Source organism: Neodiprion fabricii, chromosome 5 (genome assembly GCF_021155785.1).
Source record: "Neodiprion fabricii isolate iyNeoFabr1 chromosome 5, iyNeoFabr1.1, whole genome shotgun sequence".
Taxonomy (NCBI): domain Eukaryota; kingdom Metazoa; phylum Arthropoda; class Insecta; order Hymenoptera; family Diprionidae; genus Neodiprion; species Neodiprion fabricii.
The window spans coordinates 9,455,914-9,481,180 of NC_060243.1; the positions used below are offsets into that span (position 1 = coordinate 9,455,914).

Below are 25,267 nucleotides of genomic sequence, written 5' to 3' on the forward strand. Positions count from 1 at the left end.
TCTTATTGCAGCGGTGATGAAAGGACGAGTATCATTGGTCATTGATAACAGAACATTGTATAGTGGGGGGTATTCCATCATCTGGAGCCAATGGCAGGACTAGGATTCAGCCTGTCACCACGCAATGGGATATCGAAGTACCAGCTTTATGTTTTGAGTCAGTGGGATGAGTATAGTTGTCGGATTATTTCGGACACTCCTAAACTTGATATCGTTTGATATTAGGATTTATGTGGCTACGTTTCGGAGTGTGCACGTATAGTTGTTGCAGGTACGGAAGTGTCGCTTGTCATAAAATTTTCTAATGACTCGTAAACTATGTGGAGTGTTTCATAAAAAGTCAAGTGTTTTTAGTTATCTCGATCAGTTTAAGCTAACTTAACCTCTAAGTGTTTTATTTGGGGCATTTAACAGGAAATGATTAAGAATACATAGCTGCTATCGGAGACAGTCTATAGATTACATCTGCACGGAAACGAAAATTTACGAAAAACGAGACGAATATTACTTACGAACGATGGCTAATACTGGGGTCTTACCGTTTGTGCGCGGTGTTGACTTCAGCAGCAATGATTTCAGTGTAAGTTGCACGTATTATCTTGACCTCAAATCGTTGAAAGCTTAGGAATTTGTTTATTTTATTCGATTAGTTTTGATGTTAAATCATATTAACTCAATATACTTTGTTAACTTCGAGAAGAATGTTCTAGATTAGCGGGTCACCAACATCCCCCAAACTAGGACAACTTCTAATTTTTTGTAATGTTATCTTATATTTTAATATTTTATTTTTTAACAGGGTGGAAAATTTCCAGAGTCTGTGCGCTTGATGACTGGAATTCAATGGCTCAAATTAGACAAGACAAATCTAACAGAGATACCAGAGGAAATGGGAAAACTATTGAAATTGGTAAATATCTAGGATCCAATTTTATTTTTTCGCTTTTTTTACCTTTTTATTTTATTTGACAAACTATATAATTGAATAATGCTTGTATTCATCTTTTAATAAACAAACATTTTCTACGCTCAGGAACATCTTTCTTTAGTAAAAAATAAATTGGAGCGTTTATACGGAGAGTTAACTGAGTTGGGTTGCCTGAGAACTTTGAATATACGGCATAACAATGTTAAGAGCAGTGGCATACCTATGGAATTGTTTCATTTGGAAGAATTGACCACTCTTGATCTCAGTCACAATAATCTCAAAGAAGTTCCTGAAGGTTTGGAAAGGGCACGATCTCTTCTTAATCTAAACCTCAGTCATAATCAGTAAGGATTTATATTTGTATAGTAATATTTTTATATTAATTTATAGCAAATATTTATCATTTTCTACGAGCTGATTTTTAATGAAGTGCGTTCCATGCATCGATTCATATATTTTTCTTCAATTTGCGCAAGTCATTAAAAAATTCCAAAAATATATTGAAATATATTTTGTCGAATAAGTTTAATTTATTTTACGCACTCTGTTCAACAATCATTCAACCTTCAGTACGACTTTTTATTGTTCTTTACATATAGTATCGAAGCGATTCCGAACACACTGTTTATTCATTTGACTGATCTGCTATTCTTGGATGTGAGCAACAATCAACTGGAGACTTTACCACCACAAACTCGGCGTTTAGCGAATCTACAGTCATTAAATTTGAACCACAATCCTCTAGGACATTTTCAATTGAGGTCTGCATGTTAAATCATCATTATTATTACATTGCTCCATGCAGTTCAATACTAGCATTTATGCACGGAATTAAGCTGCGCAGTATTGATTGATTGTTTATTGTAGTATTTTTACGTAATTATAATTTAGTCAATATACCAATATTTTACTTCAATGAATTAATAATGTAAATTTTTTTATTGTTCGGGTTTAGACAGTTACCTTCACTCATGAATTTAACTACGCTACAAATGCGAGATACCCAGAGAACGGTAAATAATATCCCCACAAGTTTGGAGAGTTTGACAAACTTGCAGGAACTTGATTTGTCACAAAATGATTTGCCACGAGTTCCAGACGCACTTTACTCGCTGCCAAATTTACGTCGACTTAATCTTAGCGATAATCAGATCACTGAACTTTCAACAGCAATCGGTGAGATATCAATGTTTTTGTCAAAACATTCTAATATTCATTTATTAAACCTGAATTTATTAATGATCTTCCTCTTTCTTTTACAGATTTATGGCAAAAACTCGAAACCTTAAACCTGTGTCGAAATAAATTGACAGCCTTACCGAATTCATTATGCAAAATCAGTACTCTGAGGAGGCTTTACTTAAACGACAATGAATTAGATTTTGAAGGTATCCCTTCGGGGATAGGGAAGTTATCTTCTCTGCAAGTTTTCTCTGCTGCTAAAAATCATTTGGAAATGATACCTGAGGGCTTATGCAGGTATAGCGAATAACTTGTGCTTTGAATTTACTTATACCAATAGTATGATAATCAATATGTCCCTAGAATCGAATTTAGGTAAGCCTATATTGCGGATGATTATTATCTATGATTTCTTATGATTTACTTACAGATGTGGATCACTGAAGCAATTAATTTTAACTTCTAACCGACTAATAACAGTTCCTGATGCCATACATTTACTTACTGATTTAGATCAGCTTGACTTGCGGGATAATCCGAATTTAGTTATGCCGCCAAAACCTACCGAGGTCCAAAGAGGATCGGGAATAGAGTTCTACAACATTGATTTTTCACTGCAGCATCAGTTGCGACTCGCTGGAGCAAACGTCCCGGCTCCAGTTCAAACAGCCAGTATGTTGTTTTCGTATTTAAAAAGTGGATGGATGAATTTTTGTCTCATTTATCTTCATTTTAGGTTTCTTTTTCTAGCACCAAAGAATCATGTAATTAATTTATAATGCATTTTTGCAGATAGCAGTAAAGACCCAATCGCTCGTAAAATGAGATTAAGACGAAGGAGAGACCAGGAAGAAGCTGATCAGGATCAAGCTAAAATTCTCAAGGTAATTTTGAATATATTACGTATATACAATACATCAAATACATATTTGCTGAAAAAAATATGCTCGAATATTTTTAGGGTATGAAAGACATTGCCAAGGAAAAAAATAAGGATAAAGGCTCTGAGGATGCTAAGGCGGAATCGTTAAAGTGAGTGCAGTAAAACTCAATTTTCAATTGTTCATCATTACTCTTTTGTTTGATTGAACTTGATTTATTCTTTAATCTCAATGGTTTGTTGTGTTCTACTGTTATTAGGCCAAAGAGATGGGACGAGACGCTTGAAAAACCCCCACTAGATTATTCGGAGATCTTTGACGACGATGCAGGTCAGATACCTGGCCTGGCAATATGGGAAATTGAGAATTTTCTCCCAAACCAAATCGATGAAGTTGCTCATGGTAAATTCTACGAAGGTGACTGTTACATTGTACTCAAAACAGGCGTCGATGAACAAGGCTCACTTGCATGGTCAATCTACTTTTGGATTGGAGAAAAAGCCACGGTAATACATTGACAGATTTAAACTTGTTTGTTTCTACTTTCAAAATCATACATCGTTCTCATCTCATAGAATAAATAATTATTGATCATAAAATAAATAGTATATCTATTTGAAATTTGCAATTGGCTGAATTTTGTGATCTTGTAATCTATTTAATTCAACGTATATAATGATGATGAGATACCTATTTGTGTTTGATATTTAGAATAACACACTGATTCTTGTCTAATTATTATTTTTACACATAACAGTTGGATAAGCGTGCCTGCGCTGCAATTCATGCTGTAAATCTGAGAAACTATCTTGGTGCCCAGTGTCGCACTATAAGAGAGGAACAAGGCGATGAGTCAGACGAATTTCTCTTACTTTTTGATTCAGATGTAACATATATAGAAGGCGGTCGAACATCTTCAGGGTTCTACACCATCGAAGATCCAGTATGTATACTGAAATTTATCAAATAATTGTATAGTAAATACCTACTTTATGAGAATTGCATTATTAAAAAGTGTCAATTTTAGATTAAGGACAGCACTTTGAACAAATATTATCGATTTCCCCGAATAAATGCCTCATGTTAATAAATGTTGACGACAACTGCTGCCATCTGGATTGTACATATTATGTTTATTTTGGATTACTAGATATTTTCGTTTTTCTTTTAGCCTGCTATCGCGAGGTTGTATCGAGTACATGCTGCTGGTGCTTCAATTCACTTAGAACCAGTTCCTGTAGCTATTGAATCTTTAGATCCACAATTCGTCTTCGTATTGGACAAAGGAACAAAAATATTTATGTGGTATGGAACTAAAGCAAAGAACACACTGAAATCAAAAGCAAGATTGTTGGCTGAGAAAATTAATAAGAATGAACGTAAGAATAAAGCAGACATCATAACTGAAACTATGGGATCTGAGACAGAAGAATTCTGGAAATCTCTTGATGAAACCGGTGAACTATCTGGAGGAAACCCAATCACAGTAAGTTTCAACGGTTTTTGAACATATACATTCGCATAAATGTGTATCTTCTTCAGTCTTATAAAATTTTTCAACCAAATTACATGAAACTTAGAACAGTTGTTCTCTGTAGGAACACGTTGATCCGGAATTCACTCCAGTTACACCACGTTTATATCAAGTGCGACTCGGTATGGGTTACTTGGAATTGCCACAAGTTGAAGTGCCACATGGAAAATTGATCAATACTCTCTTGAACAATCGTAATGTTTACATATTGGATTGCTACCTAGATGTGTTTGTTTGGTGAGTATATCCAATTAGGATACTCTATTTCTTTATTTTGTACATGCATTTGCTGTTCTCTACATACTGTTTCTGTTGATATGATAAAATCTGAACAGGTTTGGTAAGAAATCAACTAGACTAGTCCGTGCAGCTGCTGTAAAACTTTCGCAAGAATTATTCAATATGATTGAACGACCTGAATATGCTATGGTCACGCGATTGCAGGAGGGCACAGAATCACAGGTGGTTATAAAAAGAATTCAGAATGTTTATAGAGTGCAACTTACTTCAATATTTTATCACCCTCCTAGATATTCAAGTCTAAGTTTACCGGATGGGATGAAGTTATTGCAGTAGATTTCACAAGAACTGCAGAATCCGTTGCTAAGACAGGCGCAGACCTCACTAAATGGGCTAAACAACAAGATACTAAAGTGCGTAAAAGTTTCCATGAGATATCAGACCATTTTTCCCTAAAGTATAGTACTGGAGGTATAAAATGAACCTTTTGTCACTTTTTCTTTCATTTCGTAGGCAGATCTTTCAGCATTGTTTATGCCGCGGCAGCCACTGATGTCAGCTGTTGAAGCTCAACAACTCATGGTAGAATGGAATGACGACTTAGAGGCAATGGAAGCTTTTGTCTTAGAAGGGCGAAAATTTGTTAGACTCCCGGAGGAAGAATTGGGTCACTTTTACAGCGGTGACTGTTATGTATTTTTGTGCCGGTATTGGATGGTATGTAAGAATTATTGACAGAAAAATTATAGAGGAAATACCTTATTTATAATAATTTAAATGATATAATATCTATCAGCTTGAGGCACATAATAAAACCAACGCAAGTCAGGCGATGCTCATGTACTTTGACATTTTATTTTCGTTCAGCCTTTAGACATAAATGGCAGTGACGAAGGGGATGACCAGTGCGAAGATGATTTTCAATGTGTGGTATACTTTTGGCAAGGTAGAGATGCTGGAAATATGGGCTGGCTTACTTTTACGTTCAGGTATTTAAAGCGCAATTAGCTCAATTAGATTTCACGCAGTAATATTTTTAATAAACCTTTTGGATTTATATGAGCAAAAAACATCAGAATTTTGTGCATCAACTTTTTTTCTGATGATTTGTCATATCGTTCTATTAGTTTACAGAAAAAGTTTAAATCTTTATTTGGTGAAAAATTGGAGGTCGTCAGGACACATCAGCAACAAGAAAATCTGAAATTCATGGCACATTTTAAACGCAAGTTTATCATTCGCCAAGGAAAACGAAAAGGAGTGAAATCACCTAGTAATAATAAGGTTGAGTTTTACCATCTCCGAAGCAATGGTAGTGCCTTATGTACTAGATTAATACAAGTTAATCCAGATCCTTTTTTATTAAATTCTGCTTTCTGGTAAGTAAATGTGACAACTTGTCTAAAATCCAAGCTTGGTCGGATAATTCCAACTCGAATTTAATGAAAACTAATGGCTTGATGAAAAATTTGTAGCTATATTTTAAATGTGCCTTTCAACAATGACGATGAAACTGGTATCGTTTACGTATGGATCGGGTCAAAAGCTGACAGTGAAGAAGCAAGACTTGTGGAAGAAATAGCAGAGGAAATGTTTAACAACGTTAGTAAACTAGGTTCCATATTTTTTATCGAAAATCATCCTCCAAATTGCTGTCAAAAATTAAACAAAATATGAGTTATATTTAATGTAGTAATGCTACTTGAAATGAAAATCATTGAATCTCTTACAGCCATGGATCAGCCTGCAAGTCCTAAACGAGGGTGAAGAACCAGATAACTTTTTCTGGGTCGGCCTTGGGGGGAAAAAACCATATGATACCAACGCGGACTACATGAATTACACAAGATTATTTAGGTGCTCAAACGAAAAGGGCTACTTCACAATCAGTGAAAAATGCACAGATTTCTGTCAGGTAATGATTTCCTGATCCTAATTTGAAATTGCAATCTTGCCAAATATTTTACTCAATACAAACTGTAATGCACGAAAATCTGATGAAATATTGAATTATCATATATATTTGTAGGATGATTTAGCCGACGATGATATTATGGTGCTAGATAATGGGGAGCAAGTATTCCTTTGGCTGGGGGCCCGATGTTCGGAAGTGGAGATTAAACTTGCTTATAAGTCAGCTCAGGTAAGGAATAGCTTGCATATTTGCATTGAAAAAAATTTCAAACGAATATGTTTTTGATATAGGTCTACATACAGCATTTGCGTGTTAAGCAGCCAGATAGGCCTCGAAAATTGTTCCTCACTGCCAAAAGTAAGGAGTCTCGAAGATTTACAAAGTGCTTTCACGGTTGGGGATTGCACAAACGACCCCCAGAGTAAATGCCCGTATATAGAGACGTGTTCAAACACAGAGCTTCCATATTATGTTTTACTTATAAACTACTTTTTGCTCATTATTACTTATCAAGTTCGTGCGTAATTTTTTTAAATATTGCGAACAGATATTATCTGCGTGTTATAACACCAATCATGTAACGTTTACATAGGTATTTGATTGTTTTAGTTGTTAATCTATTTATCCATTTGCATCCGTATTATTTTTGCCATGTATGCTATTATAATTTTTCCTCGTCAACAATATCATTTTATTGTGATTACATTTAGCTCTCTCTCATATAATTTTGAAATTTGTTCATGTGATATCCTAATATTTCTTTTCAATAATTGGATTTCAATTTTTTGACATCAACAACAACCATAGTCTTCCATATAGTTTACTTTTGCAGGTATTCATCTTTTAGTAGCAATGATATACGTTTTCAGTGTGCATACCAAATGTGCATCATCTTAAGTAAGGTTTAAATATGAGCCCCCCAATGCATGCTGTTTGTACTTGTGACATTTTTAAGTTTTATCACAAATATTTCACAGGTATGGTTCCTCTTGTTTGGTTTTCCTTTAATTTTGACATGAAGTTGATTTTTTGAAAACACCTTTACATAAACGAAGCTGGACCTAGCAATCATAAATATCAGCCAAATTTGTTAAAACTTCTTTCAAATAGGATAATACGGTTCAGTTTTAATCTTGTAGAGTATTGGGGCGTCAAGGTAATTGACGGAATTTTGATCGTCAGACTTCACTACCATATTTTACTAGAAACACTGGCTGATAGATTCAATTCCGTTCAAAATAGATGACAAGGTAATGCTGAAGTCAATGTAAAGTATTTTATTGCTATGGAGGAGGAGGAGGGAAGAATAGAGAATAATAAAACATATGCTTACATATGCATACATACATATTTATTTATCATCAATTTATTTATTTAAACAATTTGAACATATTTGAAAATATTTGTAATTTGTACAATTACTGCTATGCGTACTAAAACTTTGTCATTTTTGTAAATAAATACTTAAAGAAAAATAAATACAAGTCAACAACCATGCCTCGAAATCTTCCAATCATTGAGATCGCAGACCATGTTGTCCTCATGTTATAAAGCAGTTTAGCAGATAAAGCGTCTGTAATGTAACAATCCTAGAATGTAAGAAGCATTGTTTCGGAGACTAATTTCTATAAGCAACTGGCTGGAGAGTGGATACGAAAGATTTTTATTCAACTGAGTTGGTAACTCAACTTATACTTGTTGACTGCACATTTGATTAAATGCAGCTTATCATGTTCATTAGGATACCTAGTTCAGCGTGACCTGTTCATTGAAAATCTAGTTATAATATTGTTAATGATATGTAGATTGTTATTAATTATGTATGAATCAATATGTTTTTAATTCGTGATTCAACATATTCTTTTTTTTTTTTGTAAACTATATTGCATGAACAAGAATATGTATGAAAGTGTCAGAAAACCTTATAGAATGGGAGTTCTGATGATTCTGGAGTGAAAACTCTAACAAATGTAGAATTGGAGAAGAAATATCTAGAACAGATAAAGCAATAACATATGGGCTGTGCCTTGTGTAAATTTAATCAGACTGAAAGAGCTATGTTTACATCACATCAATTTGATACACAACATGAATAAGGAATGGGAATCCAATTAGTGCAAAAGAGAAAGTAAGTAGTTTCCTCTGCAATCTATCATGTTATTGATTAATCCCATTTATGGTCCATGTCAAATTGATACAGTGTAAACAGTGTAAACATCACCCTATATATACTGTGACATACATTTCCACAAGCATGTATAATGATATACAATGTTGTTGGACAGATTTATATCGCATTTTTTTTATTTTATGAATGTTCACAAGTCTCTGTAAGCAATCAATTCTTGCATATAAATTTGCATCATTGAATGTACAAAAATTTGGAGAGGTATTTCGAGATGATGTGTAATTGTGATTCTTCCGGACACAGAGGTATGCGTATATACTTAGATTCTATATTACTATGACTCTACCTGACTGTCATTGCATGATTACCGAAAATTTAGTAATTATTATAATTATGAATTTCCAAAAAAAAATTCACAACACAGATTACGAAACAAAAACTATGTTTATAATATTTCAAGTGTGAACTGGTCTAAACATAATTCATGAGAAAAAAAGTGCAGCTTTGAAACAGTTGAGGAATAAACCAATTGCTTATAGAATCAAGGACGCGATAAAAGTTAAGTTATTACCTCAGCATTGGTATACTACGAAGTTTGAGCTTAATCGTCATCATCATCATCGTCCGACGGTACGAAGAGCTCGTTCTCCTCAAGAAAATTAGCCATGTTTTTGCTAATGGTCGCACCGATCAGAAGGCCGGGAATGACGGCACAAATAATACCTAGAATACCGAAAGGTGTTTTTTTCGGTTCTGGAAGAAGACTTCCCGACGGAGTGCTCGTCACCGGGCGTTTTCCTTGGTATAATTTATGGTTGGAGTGCGGGTTTATTCCCCGAAACAGTAACTTCACTCGGGCGACCGACATCATTTCTCTCAATTAACAGGCTACAAGTCTAAAACCATTATCCTTCGTTTTTTTAAAAAGAGCTTGAGCTATTGGCTACCACACACAACACCCTCGTAGCGAAAATAAAACTGTCGGGGTTCACAGCTGACTTGAGCTGCTTTGTGAGTGACGTCACTCTTATAAGTCTATGGAACCTACGGATCATCTACTCAAGGCTATTTTGTATTAGGTCATTGGCCACCCTGCTCTCTCTCTCTTGAATAAAATACGCGTTGTTATAGAAGCTGTGTTTCCGCGTGTCCCGTCTTTTACTTCTCAGGCTGTAATTACATCACAAGTATTCCCAGTAGGAATACTGATTCTAATCTCAAGAGGTTATGGGCCCAGAACGGTGTAATAGTTGTAATGTAATTACAGCCTGAAAAGTAAAATACGGGACACCGGAGACACAGCTTTTATAACAACGCGTATTTTATTAAAGAGAGAGAGAGCAAGGTGGCCAATGGCCTAATACAAAATGTAACTATATTTAATCTCATTACAAGCCTTATAGTTAGATGTTCCTGATTTCATACGTAGACAAAGTACCAGCAGCAGCAGCAATTCAAGTTACTAGCACTTCCGGCGCAAGTTCTTGCAGCTTGAAGTTCATTCATCTTTTTTTAAATGAGCAGCGCTGCTGCTGCGTCAAATCACTAAACAGATGTTAGTAACATCACATACTGACCTTAAGACCCCCACTTAAAATGTATGTGTAGACCAGGCAATAGAAATAGACTACGCGGTCAGTACACCGAGCTGAAGCCGTATTTAGAAAGAGAGAGCAACAGCTGGGCCAGAGAGATCAGTAAGTTAGCTGGGGTAGCCTTCGGATATATATTCATTTACCTATACGGTGTCCCGTCACAGCTATTACGCATTATACGGCAATGCCTATGCGAAAATTCGATTTGTGCCTCCGCCGTGGAATGACCATGTAATGACGGATGAATTTGCCATTTTGTTTTCCGTTCGGTAAAAACGCCGTTTGGCTTATCTCAGTCCCCTGACACACGCTGCTAAAGGTGATTCGCAAAATGTCCCTCGATTCTGCCGCCAATCTCCACCACTAGTGGCGCTAGTAGTTGTCTGACGAGGTCACGCGCAGTCAGCGACACTAATATATGTAGTCAGCGAGGGCAACGAGCGTGTCAGAAGTCTACTAGTGCCACGTAGAGCAACTAAAAAACGGGGACAAAACGCGTACAATTTTTTAGTATACGTGCAGTGAGGAGTGTCAGGGGGCTGGTTTATCCTATTGCATCCCATTAACCGGAAGTTGTAAGCTGTGATGCTATTTCATTGGGAATGATTTCTACATGTGATTTGTATTCGAAGGTTATACTCGGACCGCGATAAGTCATCGAAAATAGAAGATAAAAATAATAATAAAATGTGTTTCTGGAAACTGTTCCATGTTTATTCCGCCAAAGAGTTAATTGGGTATGCATACATAACGAATACCTATTATTCGTAATATTTGGTAACCTTGTGAATTGATCATAAGTGTTGAATAATTCGTTTCGCGGTGAACACCTACGAAATGATAACTGGGTGTTAAAATCGTAAAGCACCGTATTTAAGATTTAAACTGTTATAAAAAATGGTGTAACTAAACCCGTTTCAATTTCGAATTAAAATGTTTTAAATAACGCCGCCTTTCGCGGTATTTAATCTGTCACTGCAAAATTCACATGATTGAATAGTGTCGGTGAATAAATAAATTGCGAACATGGATGTGGTTACTACGAGCCTCGAGGCTTTAATACGTAAGTTTTACACGTATAATAATTTATCGCTCGATTCAAAACAAACGTAACTCACGAATATTCGACCTACTCACGTTCCTCATACCATTTCATTACGATAAAAAAATAATAACCGACATTTCTGACGTGCACCGACCTAGTCCACGTTTACAACGTCGCATTTTAAATACTTGGTAATTATTTACGCAACGACCAAATCATTTTATTTTCCGAATTACAGAGAGGGTTACCAATCCGCAGAATCAATTCACAGATGTTGCAGCTATCGAGGCTTTCTGTGTTATGCTAGGCAAAGAATCTGAAGGTGCGCACATCGCCAGCAAGTTATTGGCAACGCACATTCAGTCGCCTACAGAATGGGAGGCTCTGCAAGCTCTCGAGGTATGTTGTTAAATTAATTGTACTTCCATTCATCAGTTTACAGTGAATCAGCTGTTTTGAGCTGATGACGATAAGCACTCACAGTCATCTTAGCTTTTTCATTATCTTGATACGTTATCTTCACCCTACCAGAATTGTGGTGAATTTTCTTTGGGTGACATGTAGTTCCTTATTAAACTTGGGATAAATATGATGGTATGAAATTAGTTATATACTTTGAAAAGTGTCTACGGAAGTGTGAAAAAATAGCTCACTTGCAAAATTGCTTTTCATTTTAAGAGTCACACCTAAAAATTCACTTTTTCAACACAAGCTTGTAATTGTTCTTTATGAAAAAACATTTGAAATCTCACTAGAAAAAATTTTAAACCAATAAAGATTAAGTGCTTTGCCAAAAATAATTAAATGTTGATTTCTTGATCAAGATTGCCAAATGCATAAAAGAAAATTGTCTTCTAAATTAAAACAGATTCACGATATATCAAGGAACAAAATTCAAAATATTAATTCCAAATTTAAAGTCAATTACCCAACGGGTTTTGAATTACCATGTATTCATGTTGAATATGGTAGAATATCTGCAAATTTGGTTATTAGGCTTACTTACTACTTTTCACTATTAGAATTAGGGCACTGTTACTTCTATTATGTTTACAAATATTTAATTGATACTGCTCTTCAAATATTTTGAATATACAAGGCTTAATATTTGATCAAACTTTGATAGTGTTATAATTATGAAGTGGTTTTAAATTATCTATATCAAATTTTTTTTATCTTTAATACTTTAGTGTTCTATATTAAATATATTTTCAGCTATTGGATGCTTGCATGAAGCGGTGTGGATCATCGTTTCATGCGGAGGTTGGCAAATTTCGGTTCCTTAATGAAATGATCAAGCTCGTATCTCCAAAATATTTAGGGAGCCGGACACCCGCTAATGTACAACAAATGGTATTGCAGCTTCTTTGTACTTGGACCCAACAGTATCCTGGCGAGGTCAAAATCAAGGAAGCATATGATATGCTTAAAAAACAAGGCGTAGTGAAGGTTATTGCTTAAAAGAGAAGCTATTGCAGTTAAATCAGCCCACCGACTGTAAATTAAAGATTAGTCGTATAAAATCTTGTTTTGCTTTTCAACAGGAGGATATTGCAGCGCTTTCAGCTGATTCAGAAGACTCGAGTAAGTCTTCAAAATCCAAGCACCCAATATTCGAAGATGATGAGAAGTCGAAGCTGTTGCAAAAATTGTTACAGAGTAAAAATCCTGATGATTTACTAGCAGCTAATAGACTAATCAAAACTATGGTCAAAGAGGTAAGAATTATTGTTTTGTTCATAGGTTGCCAATAGGTTGCTCATAATATTACATTAAGCATGGATTACACCAGTCAACACGAATTTTAAGTCTGGGTTCTGGATGTCAAATTTTGATATCTTCTACGTAACTAATAAATAAAAAACTCGTTTTATTAGATAAAGTTTGTTTTTGTAGAAACCAAAACAATATTTGGGATTTTCCGAAAAATTACCTATTTTCTCAAACATTTATTGAAAAAAACAATTAACCAAACTTCAGTTCTGCATTTAAATCACTTTTATTCTAAAATAATAATTAATTCTCAACTACAAATGTAAAAGAATTGGTAATCAAAGTTTAAAAATGAATATTCTTCGTACTTCTTACATTTTCGTATGGACTTTTTCCTATCAAACCCCAAACGTAATTTCCCATCATGCTCTCATTGTACTACCCTTGATAATGTCAGTAACGATAAAGTTCATCACACCTTGGTGAATACGTTTTCCGTGTTCTTCTGAGTAGGCACTCATATTAATAATGAAGCAAAAACTGAAAAGACGTATTTGTCAATATAAAAAAGACCAAAACAAACTTTATAAGTAATAATTAAAAGTTTCGGTTATTATTCACTGTACAGTTCGAAATTTATTTATGACAATAGAAACTGAAACGAAAAGTTTTTTTAGTTGACCTGTGTTATTAACTTAAAAATTTTATAAGTTGATTTTATCACTTCAGGATGAAAGAAGAGTGCAACAAAACTCACGCCGAATCATGGAGTTAGAATCGGTTCACAACAATGTGAGGCTATTGTCTGAGATGTTAGACTCTTTCAACAAGAGTCAAGCTAGTGCGGACGATCTCGAATTAATGAAAGAACTTTATCAGGCTTGCGAACGGTTGAGGCCAAACGTCTTTAGATTAGCTAATGAATCCCAAGATAATCAGGAAATGCTTAGTTAGTATCTATCCTGTTATTTACCAAGAAACATCAACTTGACTTTAGACCAAGTTTATTAGATTATCAACTAAATTTTACATATAGACATTTTACTGATATTACAGACGAAGTCCTTGCTGCAAATGATGAGCTAGGTCAAGTGTTCGATAAATATATAGCAGTAATTGTTCTTGGTCAACAACCAGGAAAAACGAAAAGCAATGCCACCAATGGATCATCACTATTAGATCTCTCTGCTTCCAATGAACTAGATCTATCAGCACCAGTAACATTACCGGTTAATAAGGCGAATGAATCTGATTCAAAGAACTCTCAAACAGACCTGGAGATGTTGGGTGACATTTTTAGCTCCCTGGAAGCAACTACAACAACAGCAACCACCCAAAATACGCCTTCATTATTATCAGATGCTAGCATTATGCAACCAGTCAGCATTTCCCCTCTAGTCGTTAAAGGTAAGGCTCATTCATGTTACGGAGGAACATTCCATGCTACATAACTCGCATTTCCATGTTCAGTTTCTCATCGGCTTTACAAACTGATAGAATTGATTTATGAATTCATATGAAATACCACACATCCTAACATATGGGCAATTAAAACACTTGCTATTGCGAAATCCGATTTAAATATTGTCATAACGGTTGTTTAAGCATTACTCATTATTTGCCATTTCAGTTACGTCCAGATATCTAATTCCTACCAAAGAATAACTATATATGATTGATATATTAAAAACGTGTGAAAGGCTATGCAACTTTAATAAATTTTCTTTTAATTACAATAGCGCAAGACTGTACCAACACTGAGAAAGTAGATAGCAAATCTAAAGCACTTGAAGATTTAGATGCCCTAGGGGAGTCTCTACTAAAACAAAATCTCACGTCATTTTCTGCTGCTCGTACTCAGTTTAACAATATCAGGTTGGTGTCGTAGTTTTCAGTCATTTTTATCAGCATCACCTTCATCATTCCAATATGTAATACCTATCATGCATGCTGTAAATCAAAAACGAGATAAAAATGTTAATAATATAGTCTACTGATTAATCCGTGTTTATTAATTGTACGCCTTGTGCAATATATTCTAGTGTTTCAATCACTTTTGCAGTAAACCACCTGCAAAGGTGCCGATGAATAGTATGGCAAAGCCTCCAATTGAACCAAACCTCAACGGTCCGTCGACAGTGAGTTTAACATCTGAGGATTCTGCTTTGGTTGATCTCATGAAAGGCTCCAGACTCAAACCAGAATTGGTAATGAAGGATCAGTCTCACAGTAGTCTACAAAGATTGCCAAATGGTGATGACTCACTTGTCGATATTAGTGACATCACCCAACCAGTAAGTGTGGAAGTGAAACATGCAGATTCTGTAACAACAAAAGAGGTCAAAACGACGCCTGTCTCTACAGAGCCAGAAATAAAACCTTTGACTGATATAAATGTTACACTCGAAACTATCAAGCCAGGTAATTTACACTCATATAAATATGTAGCAGTTAAACTGAAACTTGAGAGAACTGAATTATGGCTGAAGTAAATTTGTACCAAGATAGGTCTCAGTCCTCTTATTATTTTTACACAGGGACAATTCCTCCGCTAATGGTGATTGATGAGAAAAATGCAATATCGGTGGTTTTACATTTTGCTAGAGATAGCCCGCGACCTGACGTATCAGTTATTGTTGTTACGACAATGAGCAAGAATTCGAACCCACTTACCAATTACTTATTCCAGGCTGTTGTTCCTAAGGTAAGGTATCGAATGATTATCTTACAATATATGCCAAACACGTACATACGCGAATTATTCATTGGGAGTTTTAACATTCTTCAACAGACATGTAAATGTAGACTTCAACCACCATCGGGAACAAACTTGCCTGCACATAACCCATTCTTACCACCATCAGCGATAACGCAGATCATGCTTATTGCAAATCCAAACAAGGTATCACAAGAATTTGGTTCATTAAGATCTTGGATTTTTTTTCGTACACATCCTGGCTTATGCAAAATGTATTATTTCAGATTTCTGTCTCCTTGAAGTTCATGCTCAGTTATACAATGGAAGATGAGACGGTGACAGAGATGGGGGAGGTGGATAAATTACCAATTGCATAAGATTTACTTAAGAAAGGTTGACCCTATTCGAATTAGCTAATTGGCCCTAGAGAGTCAAGTATAATGGTATGAAACTTACAGTATAGAGACTTTGACCAAGGTCTATGAATTAGTAATAGATAAGTCTCGCAAATCTTCGTACTTCTTGTTTGCTATGCATAACTGCAAATTATACATATTTTATCTTGAGTCAGAGTAACTGCGAATTCACAATTGCGTACCAGAGATCTTGAGTTACAATTGTACATTAAACTTAAAACCGTGATATATACATGTGTATATGTAGTATATTATATATCTATTGATAATACTGTAAACCCTATTTTAAGAGTGGTTGTTAATTGACTTACTGCTTGGTGGAAATGACATATTACGTTGCTCATGTAATATCTGTTTTTGCGCAAGAATAAAAAAAAATGGACAAGCAACTCCAAACATTGAAGGCAGTGAATTGTTTTTAGCGTTTTCAAAGGTGCGATATACCTATTATATGTAAATCTCTAACGTCATAGGATACTGTTTCATGCTTTTTTTTTGCTCATTTTCATAGTAATATTTACTCATATTGATCATCTTACAGTACTTGAGAAGGTTGTTGCTAATGAAATAAAAAAATATTAGAGGTATTCAAAAGCACGTATTTCATAAGAATATATGTAAAGCGTAAATCCAACACGTATTGCTTCTTGAATATACAAAAAGTAGGACTGGCATTGACAGTTACCTAATGAAATACTTAGAACTAGCAGTGGTACGTCCTACATTTATAGGTATTTCAATATGGTTACAATAACAAAGAGCTTAATGTATTGTACAATATGTTGAATGACTCAAGACGAAACGCGAACCTCATCTCTGAAAGCTAGTGCTGTGATAGCTTTTTGGTGGCCTTGGTATTCTCGCTCGACAACTCCAGTTGCAACATTCCACAATCTTGCAACGCCATCTGAAGAAGCTGTGCAAGCAAATACAAATCAGTATCTAACATTTTTAATAGTTATCTTTAAAAGCTTTCTGCGAAAAATGCAGGAAAATATTATTCAGTCGTATCCATGTGGCTAAAGAAATAAACTATAATTTCGAGCTTGAAGAGTTCCGGTAATAACTGCGTTATTTGTATTTCAAATTATGCGTTTTTTTAGTAACTTGTAAGTGCTAAATGAATGGTAAAATTGATGAGACCTAACTGCAAATAAGAAACTTGTCATAAAATGAATCTTGTATAATTTGTAACGGACACAAAGAGAACCAATTCCACAAGTTGGTTTAATATCATCGTTCATATACCAGCTTCTTCGATTATTGTTAAGATCCTTAACTTTGTTTAGTATTTTAGTCATACCTGTAAATATATACTGAGAATCTGCGCTGAATGCAGCATCCCACACCCATCTTTTCGCCTCATGCTTCAAAATTTGCGTTTCTGTAAAATCGGTCGTTTCCCATACTCTTGCTGTCTGATCGGCAGATGTTGTTACCAAAAGCCTATAAATCAATTGTTTAAATTTTATTACATGTCAAATACAAGGTTAGTCATGATAAACAGTTACCGTAAAACACCAGTGAACACTATTATTAATTGCAGATTATCTGTGGGGTGGCATTTACTCCATTGTAGTTTCAGCAACGCGGTAATGAAGAAATATACTTACGAAGAGTCCGGACTAAACTGACATCTGAGTGCATAACGTTTGTGGGTTTCAAGCTTTTTTCTGGGACTCAATTTAGTAGGTTCTTTGCCTACACCACCAGACAACGCCCATATGTAACAACTTCCCTTATTATTTACAGCAGCCATATGAGTACCTTCCGGATCTATGGCTATGTCCTGTATAGACGCCTCTGCTTCTGGTATCTGAAGATTTAATATCTTTTTGAACAGGGCAATTCATAACAGATTACTATTGTCTTTTGAATATGTTACGATCCAAATTTCTCGCCCCAAAATCATAATTGAGTCGACTTCAGGTTATATAACGATGGAGCTATGTATAAAAAGTACACAAAATTCTTTCCCTGTTTAGACATGTTCCAAAAATTTCGAAGTACACATTTTCAACTTTATAAAAACTATTTGTATGCCAAAAATCATTCATTTTCAGCTTATCCTATGTAATCAATGTCAATTAGTTTATTTCCTGAACAACTATTATTTAATTTGTCAATACGTCATGGTTTGAAAACCTGTCGTTTGCAATGGATTTAATGGGAATTACGATATAAAGCCACGTCACAGATACACATAAAATCGATTTTCGGGTAGTATAGATTACCAATTGTTCGTTATGGTCAGATCGAAGGTCCCACAAGTGAATAACACCACTTTGATCACCAACTATTAATTCAGCTTGATTTGGGTGCAGGCATACACAGTTCACTGGGGCTGAAACTTGAAAGATTCTTTGGCACTGCAGATCTCGTGATCTAGAAGAAATAAACATGAATATAATAATGATTATAGTTGATCAGAATTTTAATCCTAATTAGATAATTGATGTCGATGTTATGCGAATTGAATTGATACCAAGCAAATCATGAAGTTGAAATGAACATTATCATCGTATTATTAAATATACAGGGTGAGTCACATCATGTGTCGAGAAAGGGAGGAGTTTAGTTGATGCAAAGTTACACACATATTCGTAGTATTGTACATACATCGACAGTAAAGGTAAATACATCAGACTGGTATTGGTTTACAGGGATCCCATAGATTCTTTGATTGGTTTTATGAATGGACTTCTGGGTTACTAAACTCTTCCCATTTTCAGTACATAAGGCAATTCACTCTGTATGTAATAAAACTATGATATATCATTTAATCGTTTGTATTGTAGTTTTTCATAGAAAACCACTTAATATTTTTTGTTTTAGGACCGTGCAAATATTTGGTGCTTTTTAATATATAAGTATGTCGATGTTTGGTGTATAAAGTTGTCACTGTATTGAAGACTTTCTTATTATCTATTTCTAACTTCGTTAAACATCAACTTAGTTAATGGTTCCTTTGGAACAAACTTTTAATATATTGATGTGCAGGCTTTGTGATAAAACTGCTCGAATCTTACCTAAGATCCCAGATCCTTGCTGAACAATCTTCGCCTCCTGTATACATCCACTTCCCGTCTTCCTATAAATAAATTTCAGATCCATGTGAAACAACATAACTGATGAAGCGTTGAGATTGCTGAATATTTTTATTGTAAAACATGTGAAAAACTCACATAGACTACCAATCGTATTTATTATATCCATCACATATTTAATAATTATTTCACATATTAGAATGAATTACAATGAAGCTGAAGCTAGCAGCCAGAGTTAGCAGCCAATCGTGTTAAATTTTATGGAAATAGAAAAATGCAGTTCAGTTTCCTTATCATTCTATAAAAGCATGGGGGTTCAAGGCATTTCACAACATTTTTCTTTTTGATTTCTCCCTTATTTGAATGAATGAACGTTGGAACGTTTAGCTGTAAGCTTCAGCCGCGTTGAATTACACAATTATAAATTGATGGTCTAATGATTTGTTGAGCTCAAATGTTACTCTTTAATTGTAAAATGAAACATTTATTACCTGAAAACCAAGCCCAGTAACGTTCTTAGCAACGCCATCGTAATTGATAACAGGATTTGGATTACTCGATCCCAAATCATACATACGAATATGTTGATATCCAGCAGCAGCAACAAGCTGCTTATCCGGCGTAATATCTAAAGCATTAACTTGCTAAAGATTTATGAGGATAAAAATAGAGAACTTTATTCATTGCAATAATATTAACTAAAGTATGAACGTAAATTCATTGGCTACTCGTTATCACGTGTAAGTAACACTCTATACTCTGCCAAATGATATACCTCTCCACAAGGGCCTCAGATTATCACTATCGAAACTATTCTACAATCTTTTCGAAGTATAAAGTGTATTAAGGATACAGAGTCCGTGTGTTGAGCTGTCCGTTGACAAATTCCAGTGTGTGCTTGCCATATTTTTATTGTGTGATCGTACCCTCCAGTTACGAATATTACTTGTTCATTTGGAGGCCCATCACCTGTCATCTTTCAATGAGAATGCGAGGCTTATTGATTTGAATCGAATATTCAAAGTACACAGTGAATTTTAAGTTGAATTATGCCTAGTTGATTGTTTTTTTTTGTTTATAATATCATGTTGAGGGCATAATTATTTGTTTGTATACAGTGTTTGCAGGTTATACCTGAAAGCAAGAAATTTACAATAAAATCGGAACCTAAAATTAACATGTCTACATTGATTAATTGATTTCTTTTTGAGGCTCAATCGCTTACTTTTTTAAAAAACGTTCAATTTTAGTTGATACGTATCAATAATAAGATCAGTGAGACAGTTCCTGAAAATTGCTCTGAGCCAGCCAGTTAAATGCACAGTGTTGCCAGATACTTGTCGCACAAATTTCCTAGGGTAACTTTCAAATCTTCCTAGATTCTCCTAACCTGCAAAGAAAATCTTTCTAAATTTCGTTCTAAAATTTTTAACTTACAAAGCGATATTGAATCAAGTTCATATAATGTGATTTAAATATATAATTGGTATGTAGACGTAAAATCCGCCTTTTAGGCTGTCCCTATTCTGAAATACTCTACACTACCAGCAATTCTAGTACTTGCTTTACTGATAGAATCTCATACTCCCTCAAGCATAGATGAAACGACATTTTGAATATTTATTCATATCAACTTTTAACATACCGTGAATGAATAAAAGAGCGTTTGTCCCGTTCTGTTTATAATTTATTGCAAGAGGAGCAGATTTGTTAAGCTAATTCGACTTTGCCATCTTCGCCGTCACACTTGCGCGTGAGTGTGGGACCATTTTTGGCACCCAGAACAAGAAATAAAGCGTAAGCAACAGCATAAGCGTCCCGGGAACGGATTTTTATCGGTTCTACAAAGAACAAAAGGTAATAATTCTCCCGCCCTCTCTGTCTCTTTACGCATGGGGTGGGAGCCACGAGAGGGGAAGAACAGCTAGACAGGTGCGTGCAGCTATCCCCACTCCTAGGGAAGAGCCGCAGAGAGGGCGGGAGAATTACTATTTTCCATCCTTCAGAGAACTGATTTATATGTCTTCTAAGCGCCGTGCGGCATCAGTTGTTTCCGAGCAGTCGGAGCGAACTTACGTGCTTTCGGTATCAGTTCAACATTCAAACCGCGTTGTTCAGTTTGTGTCACGTTGTTCGATCCGTGTATTTCCATCATACCATCTGTGAATAATACACGAGGAGCAGCGTGTAGCCTGAAGAAAAACCGAGTTACTGAAACAAAAACATCCTGCGAACGTTGCAGGTGAATTTCGTGTCCTGAGTTATCATTGTTTTGTGTAACTTCGGATTTCAGTGATGCGTATTTTTGTTTCTGTGCGTTGCGTGTCACTTTTATTATTATTTTCGGCTGATTTTCGGCAAATGCGCAAATGTAGTTTTTCAAATAACAATTTTTTTCCTGCGTAAATTTAACTTATTTTCAATAAAACTCATGCTTCGATATTGTGCAACGCATGTGGAATCGTGATAATTTCGGATTTCACTAATTTAGTTATAGTAAATTCCACGTAAATATATTTATCTTTTTAATAAATTTCGTTTCTTAATTAAAGTCGACAAAGTGCGCGTACCTTAGGCAACTTGGAGTTTGGCAATTCGAACATCTTCTCCCCGACTTGGCCTTTCGCAGTCGACACAGTAAAATCCTTGAATTGTTAAATTCGAAAGTTTTACTCGCTAGTCATTGAACAACTCGGCTTTTCGAAGAAATTAATTCAATTTCGATTGCCTGTCAGGCACAGCATTCCCGGTATTTCTTTCTTGAATTTTTTGTATTACGAGAATTCGTAATTTCACATTTAATCGCGCCTCATGTGCGTAAACTTGATACTTCAAGGTTACGAGCACAAGTCATTCAGCGCTGTAGCTGACACGCGTCACGAACAGACATTGATCAAACAATTACTGTTTAGGTCGAATCATGTTCATCCGCAATCAACACGGTGCTCGAATCAAGTTTTTACAATAAAACACGATATTTGCCTACGAAATGAGCAAGTCTCCCGTGACAAACGATAAAGAACAAAAAAACGAAGCTCATTCAAAACCGGCTACTAAAAATGACAAAAAGAACGATGTTCAAATTTTGTACGTTCGAGATACGGGTGATTCGTCTAAAAGACCCATTGTACAAGATGGAATACAGTAAGAAATTAACTTCCACTGTCGCTTTTGAACCTATATTGTACAAAATTATTTAAAAATTTTTATGACAAATTTGTATACCCGCTTAATTTCTAGATTACTTGACTGAATCTACTGTTTGATGTTTTTTTCAAAAAATCATTACATTCATATGCATAAAAAGAAAGGCAACTAATATGATAACTTGCATTTTGTAATATTATTTATTGATTTTAGACTCAATTAAAAACCACAAAAAAAAAGATTTTGTCACATTATGCACATAAATTTATTACTTTTGACAGAAAGGAAGTGATCCGTCAAGAACGCAAATCACAAATCAGTTGGAATAAAAAATATGACTATTTGAGTGGGAACAATTTTCAACGGGTGATTATTGAATTATTGTTACTTACAGTATAATTATGAATAAAATAGTATGTACAAAAGGTCGAACTCAATAAGATAATACATAATGTGGATATGCTACAAATATTTTCCTCATACCCCGCAGATACTTGCCGAGGAAGCTGTGAAGGCCGGACTTCCAGAGGATACATTCGTAAAACGCAAAAAAAATGATGCATCAATAACTAAACGTTTTACACATAAGTTGGCTGCCTCGCCACCAATTCCAAAGACGAGTACAGGCATTGTTGGATGGCGATCTTCGCAGGAAGAGTATCGCTTGGAATTTAACGGACCTATGTACATTTCGCCAAAACGAACAACCAGCCCACCACCGGAACCCGATGCCCTTCCAATAACTCATCAACGATGGATATTTCTTGGATGATTACGAAGCAAATACATCAATATCTAACAAGTTCCTTGTAATTTTAACATACATATATAATGTAACTCATTAACGTTCTAACAATATCTCTACTTCACTTCGTGTAATTCTTCTTCTACATAAGACTGCAAAATTTGTAAATTCTATTTGCGGAAATCTATAGCAATATTTTGATAGATCAGAATCCTGTCTCAGAAAAGACCAATGGATTTTTGGAAGCAGATCTCTCTTGAAGCTTCCGAAAGGTCTTACAACCTTTCATCTGTATTATTTTGACAGAGATATCGTAGATAATTAATGAGAATTTGATTATGAAGGATCCGGAAAATCCATCTTTAGGTGATATCAGTCGTCAGTTTCTGTTATCCTATAGATAGTATTATTACACACTTGTATCCTCTGGGTAATACTATTATTAGGGGTTATCGGAAAAGTGCTGAAATTTCCGATAAAATAGTATCGACTTTGTCGGGAATACATGTTCTCAAACTCGAAATTCCTTACAATCAACACGGGCACTGCCATTAATATGTAATGAAGTGGACAGATATGAGCAATTATAATCCGGGCCACTTGATAATAAATTTCTAAACAATCTTGTGTTTGGGGGTCAGTGGACACAGTCGCGATCTAACCAGGTGATATGAGTTGAAGTTGAAAAAAGGAACCTGGATCATGTTTAGATTTTTTTTTAATTACTTTTGTGATAGTGATTGCCTGAGGTTCAGCGGGGTTTGTTAAAGCATGGACTTAAATATTAGTGAGGGTCGAGTCTTACCTAATTTCCAAAATATATTTAAAAGTTGAATTTTTGAGTAGAAAGTTCAGGGTTTTCCGCTGCAAATAAACTGTATTTTTAAAAAATCACGGAAATCGAACGTCAGTTAAGAAATTATTTTTACAAGTCAGCTGCATCTTCTTTGGGAATAAAGATATAAGCGCTGACTGAAGATACATATTGTCTTCAGTTAACGGTACGAGTTGAGTATTAAAAATATGTACAAAATTACACAAGGTACATGTATATCTTCATCCTTTGATTGACTCCATCGACTACAGCTTCCATCCTTTGCATCAAGAAATGGTTTCTATCTCTGTTAACAGTAAACCAGATGCATGTTTATTGTACATCTATATACATTATTTTTGTTGATCCGATGGAGTTAGATTGACATTGCTGAGTTTGGTGCAAATGAATTTGCGTAATTGAAAAGTATACAGCGTCCATACAGGATTATATAAAAATTTGAGTCTGTTCCCGTTCGTCATTCCATAGGCATAATAATATTCGACTCTGCATTATCTGGGCACACACGATGAGCGATTCATTCATCATTCTATAGGACACGCGCTCGATGTATTCCGTAACGATAATATTCATAATTATTCCAACGACTTTTCATTTGTTCTCTCGATCTTGAATTTTCGTAGGCACAAAATCGAAACGCTGTTTTAGCTAGTCGCAAGTGAAGTATCTACGTTGGGTAGAGAAGCAGAATCGTTTTTCGAAAAGTATTCGGATGGAAAAAAATTCAGAGTAACTGTAATACATCACGGATGCGCTAATTTTGAACGAGATGAAATAGATGCTTCGTATATGAGATAGTATTTAACGCAGTGTCCTGATTTAAAGACCAAAAAAGGTGATTGTCGGCGATTTTTGTGTTTTTGATAGGGAGAGATGAAACGAAGCTTTTTGGATCTTCGAATGTATTTTAACACTCATTTGAAAAGTACGAGCAAAAATTTTCATCATCCAACCGTCGCACAACGGCAGCGTTATTAGCTGGCCCGTTAACTGAAGAATATATCCTTAGTCCAAGGCTGACCATCGAAGGGCCTAGCTGCTTGAGTCTGGAATCGGCAGGAAAGATGAAGTGTGTATTTATTTCTTGTCTGAAATGTGAAAACTAAAATCATTATACATCATATCGTATCATCGTACATCATACATCATATATCATACATAGTATTAAAGTTCGAAACCAAAGTTTGAATGTTCGGATGTTCAGAAAGCGACGTCCCC

The 25,267-nt window shown here is 35.1% G+C and overlaps 5 protein-coding genes across 11 annotated transcripts; 3 read left to right on the top strand and 2 right to left on the bottom strand.

Moving 5' to 3' along the window:
- Window positions 1–128: 128 nt before the first annotated feature.
- Window positions 129–7,839, top strand: LOC124182229 (protein flightless-1). Of its 2 annotated transcripts, XM_046569178.1 has the most exons (23): window positions 129–271; window positions 415–580; window positions 800–910; window positions 1,034–1,272; window positions 1,528–1,689; window positions 1,884–2,104; window positions 2,191–2,407; window positions 2,541–2,782; window positions 2,903–2,994; window positions 3,072–3,142; window positions 3,251–3,497; window positions 3,749–3,934; window positions 4,163–4,477; window positions 4,590–4,762; window positions 4,861–4,987; window positions 5,056–5,178; window positions 5,279–5,482; window positions 5,633–5,754; window positions 5,893–6,144; window positions 6,241–6,367; window positions 6,498–6,680; window positions 6,795–6,908; window positions 6,971–7,839. In XM_046569178.1, the coding sequence occupies exons 2-23, from the start codon at window positions 518–520 to the stop codon at window positions 7,103–7,105; spliced, it is 3,726 nt and encodes a 1,241-aa protein (XP_046425134.1). In that variant the 5' UTR covers window positions 129–271; window positions 415–517; the 3' UTR covers window positions 7,106–7,839. The 2 variants fall into 2 exon arrangements, with proteins under 2 accessions (XP_046425134.1, XP_046425135.1); XM_046569179.1 differs by lacking the exon at window positions 129–271 and having other exon boundaries at window positions 281–580.
- Window positions 7,840–8,030: 191 nt separating this feature from the next.
- On the bottom strand, window positions 8,031–10,091 carry LOC124182231 (essential MCU regulator, mitochondrial). Its single transcript, XM_046569180.1, has 2 exons — window positions 9,380–10,091; window positions 8,031–8,253 (listed from the first exon to the last, which is right to left on the bottom strand). The coding sequence occupies exon 1, from the start codon at window positions 9,677–9,679 to the stop codon at window positions 9,410–9,412; it is 270 nt and encodes an 89-aa protein (XP_046425136.1). The 5' UTR covers window positions 9,680–10,091; the 3' UTR covers window positions 8,031–8,253; window positions 9,380–9,409.
- Window positions 10,092–11,037: 946 nt separating this feature from the next.
- LOC124182457 (ADP-ribosylation factor-binding protein GGA1) lies at window positions 11,038–17,326 on the top strand. 3 transcript variants are annotated; one of them, XM_046569764.1, is made up of 11 exons: window positions 11,038–11,466; window positions 11,687–11,847; window positions 12,664–12,897; window positions 12,993–13,166; window positions 13,891–14,110; window positions 14,218–14,568; window positions 14,901–15,036; window positions 15,224–15,582; window positions 15,699–15,865; window positions 15,953–16,063; window positions 16,144–17,326. In XM_046569764.1, exons 1-11 carry the CDS (start codon window positions 11,430–11,432, stop codon window positions 16,234–16,236), a joined length of 2,043 nt encoding a protein of 680 aa, XP_046425720.1. In that variant the 5' UTR covers window positions 11,038–11,429; the 3' UTR covers window positions 16,237–17,326. The 3 variants fall into 3 exon arrangements, with proteins under 3 accessions (XP_046425720.1, XP_046425721.1, XP_046425722.1); XM_046569765.1 differs by lacking the exon at window positions 15,953–16,063; XM_046569766.1 differs by lacking the exons at window positions 11,038–11,466; window positions 11,687–11,847 and adding an exon at window positions 11,974–12,042.
- Window positions 16,861–21,132, bottom strand: LOC124182458 (target of rapamycin complex subunit lst8). Of its 4 annotated transcripts, none has more exons than XM_046569768.1 (9): window positions 20,968–21,132; window positions 20,548–20,712; window positions 20,176–20,298; window positions 19,814–19,966; window positions 19,305–19,366; window positions 18,510–18,660; window positions 17,889–18,091; window positions 17,579–17,721; window positions 16,861–17,191 (listed from the first exon to the last, which is right to left on the bottom strand). In XM_046569768.1, the coding sequence occupies exons 3-9, from the start codon at window positions 20,296–20,298 to the stop codon at window positions 17,067–17,069; spliced, it is 960 nt and encodes a 319-aa protein (XP_046425724.1). In that variant the 5' UTR covers window positions 20,548–20,712; window positions 20,968–21,132; the 3' UTR covers window positions 16,861–17,066. The 4 variants fall into 4 exon arrangements, with proteins under 4 accessions (XP_046425724.1, XP_046425726.1, XP_046425725.1 ...); XM_046569770.1 differs by having other exon boundaries at window positions 19,814–19,950; window positions 20,968–21,131; XM_046569769.1 differs by having other exon boundaries at window positions 19,814–19,950; window positions 20,176–20,456; window positions 20,968–21,131.
- A 300-nt stretch (window positions 21,133–21,432) lies between these two features.
- On the top strand, window positions 21,433–23,839 carry LOC124182459. Its single transcript, XM_046569771.1, has 4 exons — window positions 21,433–21,564; window positions 22,235–22,466; window positions 22,751–22,835; window positions 22,960–23,839. The coding sequence occupies exons 2-4, from the start codon at window positions 22,312–22,314 to the stop codon at window positions 23,239–23,241; spliced, it is 522 nt and encodes a 173-aa protein (XP_046425727.1). The 5' UTR covers window positions 21,433–21,564; window positions 22,235–22,311; the 3' UTR covers window positions 23,242–23,839.
- Window positions 23,840–25,267: the final 1,428 nt, after the last annotated feature.